General features: G+C 40.6%; 2 protein-coding genes across 2 annotated transcripts; one reads left to right on the forward strand and one right to left on the reverse strand.

Annotated features, from left to right (window-relative positions):
* The first annotated feature begins 1,994 nt into the window (after window positions 1–1,994).
* On the forward strand, window positions 1,995–2,971 carry LOC111594312 (serine/threonine-protein phosphatase Pgam5, mitochondrial). The gene has a single exon (XM_023307555.2). The coding sequence runs from the start codon at window positions 2,034–2,036 to the stop codon at window positions 2,901–2,903; it is 870 nt and encodes a 289-aa protein (XP_023163323.2). The 5' UTR covers window positions 1,995–2,033; the 3' UTR covers window positions 2,904–2,971.
* Window positions 2,972–5,942: 2,971 nt separating this feature from the next.
* LOC111594332 (pickpocket protein 28) lies at window positions 5,943–8,936 on the reverse strand. The gene is made up of 7 exons (XM_023307577.2): window positions 8,663–8,936; window positions 8,333–8,596; window positions 7,265–7,778; window positions 7,067–7,203; window positions 6,571–6,701; window positions 6,267–6,507; window positions 5,943–6,201 (listed from the first exon to the last, which is right to left on the reverse strand). Exons 1-7 carry the CDS (start codon window positions 8,926–8,928, stop codon window positions 5,943–5,945), a joined length of 1,812 nt encoding a protein of 603 aa, XP_023163345.2. The 5' UTR covers window positions 8,929–8,936.
* Window positions 8,937–11,107: the final 2,171 nt, after the last annotated feature.

Raw genomic sequence — 11,107 nt, forward strand, 5'->3', positions numbered from 1 at the left:
ACCAAATGCGGCATTTGTCAAGGCAAACAATGCAAATACATAAATAATTTATGATAATGTGCGTATTGTGTGCCCAATAGACTCGTAGACCTAATTCAATGAGCTGTGGCCTGAGCTCCAGTAAATCAACTTTGAAGACTTAATTGTTGTGCTTCAAGTGTTTTCCTTTCATGTGTGAACCGCACAGTTTAGCTAATCAATATCAATTTCTATTATTTATATAATATCTTTCTCATAAATATTCAACTTTTTCTTAGTTAGTTCTACTTCAGTGCCTTGAGTAAGATTTCTATGCATTTAACTGAGCCTAGGCCACAGCTTAACGAGTTCTCAACTTGAATTACAACTTTAAATTGACTTGCCTAACTCACACACACACAGACATAGGTGTTTCTTGCCATTCAGTGCGCATCTTATAAGATTTATGTTTCTGGGTCACACAAAAGACGAACAATGTGAGATCTGTTTTATGGCTACCTCAAGTGGCTTACTTTAACAACCCGACGAAAAGTGAGCGGCGAAAGTAGCTGTCGAGTGTCGAGTGAAGGTGAATGTGGCTGCGGCTGCAAGTGTAAATGCGGCTTTTGGCCGTGAATGAAAGTAGCTTACAAAAGTGCATGTAAGCTGCAGGAGCTGGCAAAGGACTGGCGAAAGGATGTTGCAGCCATTGATGAGACTTTTATGTGCATCTATAAGCCCGTCTTGGCTGCACCATTTTGCCATTGAATCCTGTTCAGCCTGTTCAGCCTGTTCAGCGCTGCTGTCAAATCTTTCATTTAATTTAATTTTCATGCCGCAACCAGATTCAACCGGGGACAAGATGTCAAAGTTGCTGGAACTTTATTAGGACCCAATCTGACAGGCAACTGAGCGCAAAAAGCGCGAATCCCTTCACGGCCAGCCACTTGTGGATATGTCTGTATTTCGAGTACAGCTCGGCCCTGCTGAGCGTCGAAATTAAATGAACCAGAAACTTGCTAAAAGTATTTTAACCAACGAAAGTCCCGATGATAGGCCTTTTGACTTCTTATGCCCTGCAGCGGTACATGGACCGAAATTAGGCTACATGTTGGAAGCGAACCTAAAATAATGGCCAATGGGTCGAAAGATACATTGGAGAGCTTAGTAAAGGTAAGTTGTGAGCTGTAGTTCTTCAGACTAACCATGAAATAATATTATTTATGTGATATAAACAATGTCAAACATTGGCTCAAGCACAAAGCAGCTAAAGTTTCTATAATAAAATATTCTTCAAATCTTATGTAAGCCTATAAAAGATTCTACAAGCTCGAAATTCTTTTGGTAATTGTTTCCAGTTAAACAAATTTAGTAGAGCATTAGCTAGTCACTCACTCTGCACTCACTTGCGTTGGCGCTACCTTTTGAAAACTTATTCGGATTCTCATTGCTGATTGTGCTAGGCGCAAAGTTTGCCGCACCAAAGTTGTTCATAAGTATTTTGCCAAGGGTAAAATAACTTTGCCATCACGTTGGCAAGGCAAAGCCAAGTCTCTCAACAATTTCACAGCCCACTTTCCAATGCTAATCAACTGTGGGCGCGTGGGCTGTCAGCACAGCGGCATCTGCATAAAGTTGAAAATTATCAAAGAAATGCCAAAGTACTCAAGAAATTTTAGATTGCATCAATGCAATTATTGACGAATCGATTGACAACTGTAAGAATACTCCAAAGGCAATAAATCTAAATAATAAATAAATAAATAAATAAATAATAATAAATAAATATTTAGTGAAGCTGTTGGAAGTATTTGCCAATTTCAAAATTATTTCTTATCAAATCTGCATCTGATCGATAACTTTTGCAGCTGCTGTAATATCGTTATCGAACTTAGCATCTCTCATGCTTCGCCGCCCTATGTTCGAGTCTTCTTTGTCCAATCAAAAAAGCCCAAGTTCATCGAGTTCCAATAGCTATCTCTTACCTTATCTTGGGTCTATCGAAACGTAACTTGATTCATTTGAACTTGGTCGCTAGCCAAACAAAATTGGGCATTGAATCTGGAAAGACTTAAATGTCAATCTGGATTTTGAGTAATTGTGTTTTTGAGGCCATGAAATTTCAGGGTTTTTGGCGCTCACTGTGTGCAGTCAGTGGGGGATCCTTGGCTACTTATGTTGGCCTCAAGGTGCTCGAGCGGAACCAGGAGCGAGATGGGTATCATGGCGGGCATGAGCTAATTAGCAGCAGTGGCTGGAGCCACGATTGGGATCAGCGTAAGCTTGTGCATCAGAAGATATCGAACCAAGGGAGCTTTGAGGCTGAGCCTGAGGCTGTTGCTCTGCGACACATTGTGCTGGTGCGGCATGGTGAATACAATTCCTCGCCGGATGGCGGGCATCTCACGGAGCTGGGGCGACTGCAGGCGCATCGCACGGGTCAGCGGCTGCACGAAATGGGCGTGACCTGGGACCATGTGGTAGCGTCGACCATGTCGCGCGCCCAGGAAACGGCCATGATCATACTGAAGCAAATTAACTTTGATCCGCTCAAGATGAAGCGCTGCGAGCTGCTGCCCGAAGGCACGCCCTGCCCAGCCGATCCGCCTCAAAATCGCAGCGTCGAAAGTGTGGAGCAGGCTTTCCGGCGCGATGGACCGCGCATCGAAGCCGCCTTTCGACGGTACTTCTTTCGCGCCTCGCCCGAGCAGAAGGAAGACTCCTACCTGCTGCTCATTGGCCATGCGAATGTGATACGCTATTTGGTCTGTCGCGCCTTGCAGCTCTCGCCGGACGCCTGGACACGCTTCAGTCTGCACCATGGCTCCATCACCTGGCTGACCGTCTGGCCCACCGGCTACGTCACTATGCGTTGCCTGGGCGATGCCGGCTTCATGTCCATCAGTGAGCTAACCCACCGAAGACCCAAAGCAAACGTGAAATAAGCTCTTCAGCAGAGCCAGGCTTTGGTGATGGTTTTATAAACTTTATTAAACTCGGCTTTATATTTATATACGTATCTTGTAGATCTGATTGTGTATGGCTTGTAAAATTATTAAAGTATTGTGTAAATGTTTCAAATAAAAACAACTATATTTGCGAATTTATTCAATGCTCACAAATGACAAACTAATTATGAAATACCTATAAATACTCACAAAGTGCTCAATTTTCAAATATTTATTTATAATTATGGTTTATTAATGCATTTAATTATATGAAATATTCAGCAATGCCAATTCCATTCATCAAACAGCATAAGTGCAATTTTTTGTTGCATGAATCTAAATTCCATTTAAAACGAATTTACACAATTTTTTATCAAATGCATGTATAAATTCACGCAAAGGTAAATTCATTTTAAAATTGATTTCAGATTTTTATTTAATATAATATTTTTTTTTAATAACTCAAACTTGAATTTAAGTATCATTAATAATGTTGCCATAGCCAAGATATTTCATGTTCATAGATGTATCCGACTATGTAATACTTACACTTACAACCTTAAGTTTGTTAAGCGCAACTTAGCTTGTAAACGATTTACTAAAGACTTTAAAAGAATTTCAGCAATAAATCTTATTTTATAGTCAGCTTAGCTCGACTATCAACTTTTTAAAGAAAGGCGTTCCATAAGAAAATCTTGAGTTAAGCATTAAAGCTGAACTTTCTGATTAAAACTCTACCTTAACTATGGTTATTCAAGCATGAACATGTGGACGGTTCAAATATGCATCAGGAAGGAAAGGATTGCTATCGACTAAGGCAGATACTTGATACTCAGTTCAAGGCTAAATATAGTATTGACGACCAACTAGAGCGTTGAGGAATTTAAGAGCATGCCCAACGTTAGGTATATAGACACGCCGTGGAAAATCATGGCAATAGTCAAAAAATATTATGTAAACATTTTCAGTCAAAGCAGTAACTCAGAGGATAGAGTTCTAATTCAAACATCGTCCGAGATCTCTGTAACTTACGTCTCTGAGAGCAGCACAGATTGCTGTACTCAAATCTAAGCATATTTAAAAAAAAGCTAACTTAAGTTAGGATCACATTATAAAACGAAAAAGCTTGCTTCCACACTTAAGCACTATAAGAAATTCCAAATAAAAAAAATGTCCACACTTAGCAACCTTAAAGACTTAAACTCATTTATTCAGTTCAAATGCTACCCAAATTAAAACAACTTCTAGTTATTAAATATTTCAATATTTGTCATCTATAAGTTTACATATTTTCAAGCGGTTCTCAAGTCTCATTTTACAGCTGATACGATGGCATATATTATTTGAGCTCTTGCCAAGTGTTCATGCATTGCAAATTAAAGTATTCGCACATATTTTCATTTCACTTCACTTGCAAAGCCGATGAAAATCAATTACAAATATTTAAAGTGATTGAAAGCTGAGCACAGGCTGCAGCGCTCGCACTGTCACACAGATTGGCGCAATGATTATTTGTAATAAAAAAATATGCGTAGCATTTTTGCATATGCTTAATAGGATGGCAGTTTATATTATTTCGCATGCTCTTGGCAACACTTGAGTGCTTAATTTACACACAAATGCGCACACTTAACTATGTGTGTGGGTGTGTGGACGTGTGTGTGTGGGTGAATGCGGCTTCATTTGTAGCCAGACTTTTTGGCCTTTGCATGCTGACCATCCGGAACGTGACTTTTATGTTCATTTTGTGTGGGGCGCATATCGGATGGATGCAGCTGCTGGCAAAGCTGGGAAAGCGGAAAAGGGAGAACGGGAAACGGAAAACGGAAAACCCCTCTATAACTTTGACCAAAATCACTTTTGGGCATGGCCTGCGGCTGTTCCATGCGCCCCGCTGCTGTTGCCGCAATTCCGCACTCTTTCGGCTTTGTCCCTGCTCATTAGCGGGACTTTAATTTTCGCAGCCCTGGCAGTCTGGTTATTGGGGTTTTCGGTCTGGGATTCGGTTACGGGTTCTGGTTTCTGGTTTTGCTCTTTGTTTATGTTTTCATAGCCGCTGTCGTCATCGTTTCATTAAATTTGCATCACAACAATGTGAATTAAATTTGCGTGGCCACAAAATTGCATTATTCCTGACCCAGGCACGAATTCAAAGCCTGTCAACTATTTGCTATTTCCACATTGTTGCAGGAATTTAATAAAAAAAAAACTGAAAATAAAAAACAAACAATGTTTAGCATTTGCCACATGCTCGCCTTTTGTTTAGCCAACAAAGCTGATTTCCACCACAAACCAGGAGCCCTTTCCGTCCGCCTCCAACTAGTTTCCCAGCCAACTACACTGCATAATCATATCGATTTTTAGCTATAAGATATCGCATATATACAGCCAGAGCATGCTCAAAGGAATTCCTTTAAGCTTTTACAATCTCATGTAAAGGCATTCAAAGAGTCTTTACACCAAGACCAAGACAAACCAATATGCTCTTTTCAACTTATGGACAAGTATAAGTACTGCAAATTGTGCATTTGATTTAAAGATTGCTGAAGATTTATGTATAAAATTCTGAGAGCTCATAAACCAGATTGAGCTTCAATATTTGCTTACCTGCTGCTTACCTGCTAGCTCTTATTAATTATATAGTTCAATACTAAACTTTGCTTCGTTAATGCTAGAAAAGTTATTGCCTTCTTTGTACTCCTTTCGGAGACGTTCGCATAATCGAAAAATTCGCGCCTCATTTTAATTTCCGGGCAAATGGTGATTCTGGGGAAGGGTATCTTACGCACTGGCAGCGGCGTCTCCTCGAAGACCAGCATTACCGGCGAGTCCTGCCACTTCAGGTTGGCTGGCACGTTGATAGTCGAAGTTGGGCAGAGCCAACAGCACGAAAAAAAAATATTTTTTTATTCCACAAATTAATTTTATAATAATTTAGCTGAACTTGACTTTGAAAAGTCTTCAATATATAATATTAAAAATGAAGTGCAATTACAGACAAACACACAGATATCATCATTATCATTATCATCATGATCATGGGTCAATGGGCACTTCATCCTGCTCCTTTGGGACTATCATGACTTTGCGTTTGCGCCGCTGGCTGCAGCTGCCGCAGATGCGCATCGAGAAGAAGTAGACGAGCTCGATGAAGCTGAGGCTGGAGATGCCCATAAACAAGCCGAAGATGCCGCCACAATTGGAGATCAACGTGGAGACGCCAAAGAGAATCGTGCGCTTAATCGCCGTAAACTGATGCTCCTTGAAGTAGACGGTCAAACGAGAGGCCACCGCACTGTAATATAAATATATATAGATAAATATATATATATCCGACGTAGTCATGACGCCGCTACTTACTCCTTGTGCTCGTAATCTTCGCGAAAGGCGACTAATGTCTTTTCCAGATCATAGAAAGCACGCGAGATCTCAAAGTTGTATTCCAAGGAGGTGCATGCGGGCATGCAATTGCACATGACCTTGGCATTGTGATCGATGTTCTGCTGTATTGTCTGATTCTGCAGCATGGCATTGAGCTCATCCTGTGCGGCAGTGTAGCAGGCGATCTTCTCCAGTCCGCAAACCGGCACATCGAAGGGCTCTGCAAGTAGAACACATTGGTTAAGTATTCAAGCTACGGCCAAGACTATCTATAGTCACGCACTGGGCATCCAAAACTTGACACAGCCGCACTTCGTTATTGTAAAGTTGGCCAGGCACTCGGTCTGACAATTGCTCTGCGAATAGCTACGGAAAAACCGAAGATACCGCTCATCATCGAAGAAGCACTGGCGCCTGGTGAATGGCATAAGTAACAAAAAAATGTGTAAATATAAATGTTATTAACAAATATGTTAAGTGTTTACATGTTACGAACATAAATGTAAATGTTGTGAATGTTAAAAAAGTTAGAAGTGAATCGAGTGTGTTGAGCATTCAGCAATCAGACAAGCTTCGAGAGAGGTATAAATATATTATGTATATGTGAATGTATATTTATATGTATATGTATATGTATATGTATATGTATATGTATATGTATATGTATATGTATATGTATATGTATATGTATATGTATATGTATATGCATATGTATATGTATATGTATATGTATATGTATATGTATATGTATGTATTTTTGATATCTCTGATGTGCTCACTTTTGAGCGGAAATTTCGTGTAAATTATCCGTAGACACGACATAGTTGGGCAGCACGCTAACCATGACTTCATGGCCATGGGGCACCAGTATATAATTGTTGGTGAGCGGCACGCTCTCTGGAGAGTTGAGAAACACCTGAGCAGACAAACTGACCATTAGCGCGAGCAAAGAGAAAAGCCCAGCAACTGTGACGCACCTTGTAGCCCTGCTTAAAGCTGCGGCAATCGTAGTCGTAGTTGTGCTCCAGGCCCTGCAAGACGGCAAAGAACCCTTTGCTTACCGATGAAGCCACAGTGCGCTGTGGATACGCATTCTGGCCCTGATCCACATAGCCCGTGGCCAGCGACCAGTTGCCTCGAATCTCATTTAGTTTGGGCAAACCAGTGTCAAAGTAGTTTTGAAAGTCGACTACGTCCGGATCCACATAGCTGAGGAAACGCTCATCGCGATAAATATCCTTGGGTCGCAGACCATTGAACTGGTAGCAAATGCCCTCGTCCGTGGCCACAAAGTCAAATATCTTGTAGCAAAAGTAGAAACGGCCACTCCAGCGGCAAAACGGACTCGTAACATTCTTCGATATGCTCAGATCCACCAAAGTCTCGGTCACATCCTGCGCTTGCTGGCTATGCAGCTTTGACAGAATCGGCACAAACCTCGAAACCACATCCGCGTCACAAAGGTGAATGGCGGCAGCCATGCGCTCCAAGCTGTGAATAAACATATATTTTAATAATATGTTGCGGATATTTAAGCCAAAAGTCTGAAAAAATTCACGCAGTTGCCAACAACAGTTGAGGAAATCGAATTTATATCAAACCAAATTCGCAGTTTTTAATGAAAGAATGTGGAATACAACACGTTAGAACGTAGCAGGTCGGCGCTACTGACTGTGCAATACTCGCTTGATGCAAGAATTCATGTTTTCCATTGCTTAATTGTGTGTCTGACTCGAGTATATATCTCTAACTCTAATAGCTTTTAGGTTGTAAAAGATATAGATAGATATATGTATATATACAGATTTAATACATTCCTTGTGAATCCAAAAATATCTTAACATATTACAAGACCAAGTTACAAGTAGATAAGACAGACAGACCTTCAGCCTCTTTTAATTCCTGAATAAGATAAAAATGCTCTCAATTGCCTTAAAGAATTTAAATAAATTTCTCAAATAGTGTACAACCAAGTTGAGCTTTAATATATGCTTACCTGCTGCTTACCTGCTAGCTCTTATTAATTATATAGTTCAATACTCAACTCTGCTTCATCAATGCTGGAAAAGTCATTGCCGTCTTTGTACTCCTGCCAGATCTTTTGGGAGACGTTCGCGTAATCGAAAAATTCGCGCTCCATTTTAATTTCCGGGCATATGGTGATTGTGGGGAAGGGTATCTTATGCACTGGCACCAGCGTCTCGTCAAAGCCCAGTATGACCGGCGAGTCCTGCCACTTCAGGTAGGTGGCCCAAATGAGCGACGCTGCAAAGTACACTGAGGTGCAGGTCAGCACCAGCCAGTACAATCTGGGGAAACACAGAGACGCACTTTTAGTTGCAAACTGGACAACACTCCAGGACGCACGCACACACTTCTCGTATATGGGGCGATGCACCTCGAATATGTAGCGAATGCCGTGGATGGTGGTGCTCTTGGAGTACTCCAGCAGCAGGCCCTTGCATGCGGACAGACGACTGCCATATCTGATCCGGGATTTGATAATCACATCACTGGGCACATCACTTAGCGCCGCCGAGGTGATGCTGGCACGTTGATAGTCGAAGTTGGGCAGGGCCAACAGCTCTGGCCCCGGCAGTAAGCAGCTGGGCTTCTCCTCCTGCTCCTCTTTTGCGGCCATATTCAGAATGCGCGTCCACGCACGTCGTTGCCTCAACTAAGCTGCCCCGCGTTGCGACCTGCGGTTTTATAGCCAGCACACAAATGGGTGCGTCCACAAGCCAACATTCCCGTAGGATGTCACACTTGCTGCTCGGGGACACTGCCGCGTTCTCCATGTACTTAGTCTAATTGCCGGCTTAAATGTGTCACAAAATTAAGTATAGTTGACGTTTTTATCTAATACCCAATTTGCAAACTTTAAAGAGCAGAACAACAGCTGGCAACTTTCAAGCTGAAAGAATAGAAAGATAGTAAGAACTATTTAAGTTCAGTTTAATTCTTCTTTTGAACAGACCTCGTATACTATATACTGTGTGGCACATAGAGTACTCTTGCTCAATATTGTCAGTCAGCATAGTAAACTAAGCAAGACAATGACAGTATTAATCTGCTTAAGAAACCAAATCAGATTATACATTAATTAATATCCAGTTGCAGTTGTCTCTGGTCTGCACACAGCAGCTAAGGCAAATACACAGTTTCCAGCAAAATAATCCATTTGCAGTCGAAATCAACTGTCAATATAGAACAATACGTCGGAAACTAGATGTAAGCGAAGTGTCTCAGAGCTGAAATATTTGCAAAGGAAGTTTTACGTGAGTGCAATTTGAAACTGCAACTGCAACTACAAAGCAGCAACAGCAACTGCAGCTGCAGCTGCAGATGTTGTCAAGCTTCAGTTTGATAGAATTTCAGAATTTAAGCTGAAATTTGAAGTTTTGTGGCTGGCTCGGGGCTGCCGTGCAAATTCGAACACACAAAATGCATAAATCAAAGGAAAATTGAATTTTAGCCATTGAAAGGCATTGCATACGCCGAGGCGCAACGCTGCACGTTGCACGCTGTGCGCCTGTGAGCCTGTGACAATATGTTAGAAGTGGAAAAGAGGGACGCAGCCATTCTGCTGCCATGTCCCTCGCAGAGATTGCCGCAGTGGCATGCCTGGCAAAAACTTTGTCTGGCTTGGCGTTGATGCCACTTTAAAAACAAAATCTTCGAGTGCTTTATGCAAAGACCAAGACGCCAGCACTTCATAAATGCGGCAAAAAAAACACCGATTTTTTCTTCTACTTCTTAAATCATTTCGCAAGCTCAAAGTCGAGCTATGAAACTATAATTAAAGACTTGAACTAATTTGCAAAAAAGTCTAGCTTAGTTCGCAACTATGAGGAACTACTATTTTAGTGTTTCTTTATATAGTTATTATATGACAATTTAGCTGAGAGTCTAAGAATATTTTTTTAATATTTTTAATTTACTACAGATTTCAAGTTTAAGGTTTAGAAATATTTAGAAACCTATTTAATACACGTAAAATATTTCTATATATAAACAATCTAAGGAAATTATAATCAAAGATATTTAAAATTTAATTGTGGCTTCTGTCTATCTAATATGTGAATTTGGACATTATTATTTTTGAACATATCTAGAATATTTGAAACATTTGCTGTATTTTCAGTGCATCTTTTTGTTGACTTATCCAAAATATTTTAAGTTTTGGTTTATTGAACTCATTTTGGTAAAAGAAGCGTAAGAAGCAAAAGAAGCCACAAAGTTAAAGAAAGAGCAGATTTTTCTCAGCTTGTTTGTTTACTTAACTATTTGTCATGAGCCTATAAGAGTTAAAGAATAAAGTAGAAAGTCCTCCTATGACACGCATAGTTAGAGTTAGTTTCAAGATCTGATAAACTTTTCAAATACTTTTTCCATTACCATGAAATCGATCAAGCTCTAGGTTTTTGAGTATATCTTGAATGTGTTTAGTTGCAGGCACAACAAAAGTTGTTAAGTAAATATAAGTTTCCTTTAGCGCTCTTCATACTCTCCAGAAATATATCTCTTTCCTCCTAAGCATGCCTTCAATCTCTCAGGCTGCCCGCCACCAGCTCAGATTTTACACGTGCTGATTGGGTGAGGCGAAATGAAAGAATAGAATTCACCACTGTTTATAGACAATCATACCACACGCTTTAGCCGGGTTTGTCTGCTGCCTGTTGCCACAAAATAAAATAAAGAGAATTTCTAAGTTTTCTTTGGCGATTATTTGGGCTTCAGGCCATTTACAGTTCAGTCTAGTGAGGGCGCTTGAATTTGTAAAACGTGTCGAGCTTAGCGCCAGTCAATATATATTTGGA

This window comes from Drosophila hydei, unplaced genomic scaffold (assembly GCF_003285905.1).
Source record: "Drosophila hydei strain 15085-1641.00,03,60 unplaced genomic scaffold, DhydRS2 tig00008130-arrow-arrow-pilon, whole genome shotgun sequence".
Lineage (NCBI taxonomy): Eukaryota > Metazoa > Arthropoda > Insecta > Diptera > Drosophilidae > Drosophila > Drosophila hydei.

Excerpts from the sequence above, each read along its gene's own strand:
- LOC111594312 (XM_023307555.2), top strand. The coding sequence starts at position 2,034 with ATGTCAATCTGGATTTTGAGTAATTGTGTTTTTGAGGCCATGAAATTT.
- LOC111594332 (XM_023307577.2), bottom strand. The coding sequence starts at position 8,928 with ATGGCCGCAAAAGAGGAGCAGGAGGAGAAGCCCAGCTGCTTACTGCCG. Across the intron at positions 7,204-7,264 it reads GCTTTAAGCAGGGCTACAAG|GTGTTTCTCAACTCTCCAGA; the intron begins GTGCGTCACAGT and ends TTGTCTGCTCAG. Across the intron at positions 6,702-7,066 it reads CACGAAATTTCCGCTCAAAA|GCGCCAGTGCTTCTTCGATG; the intron begins GTGAGCACATCA and ends GCCATTCACCAG.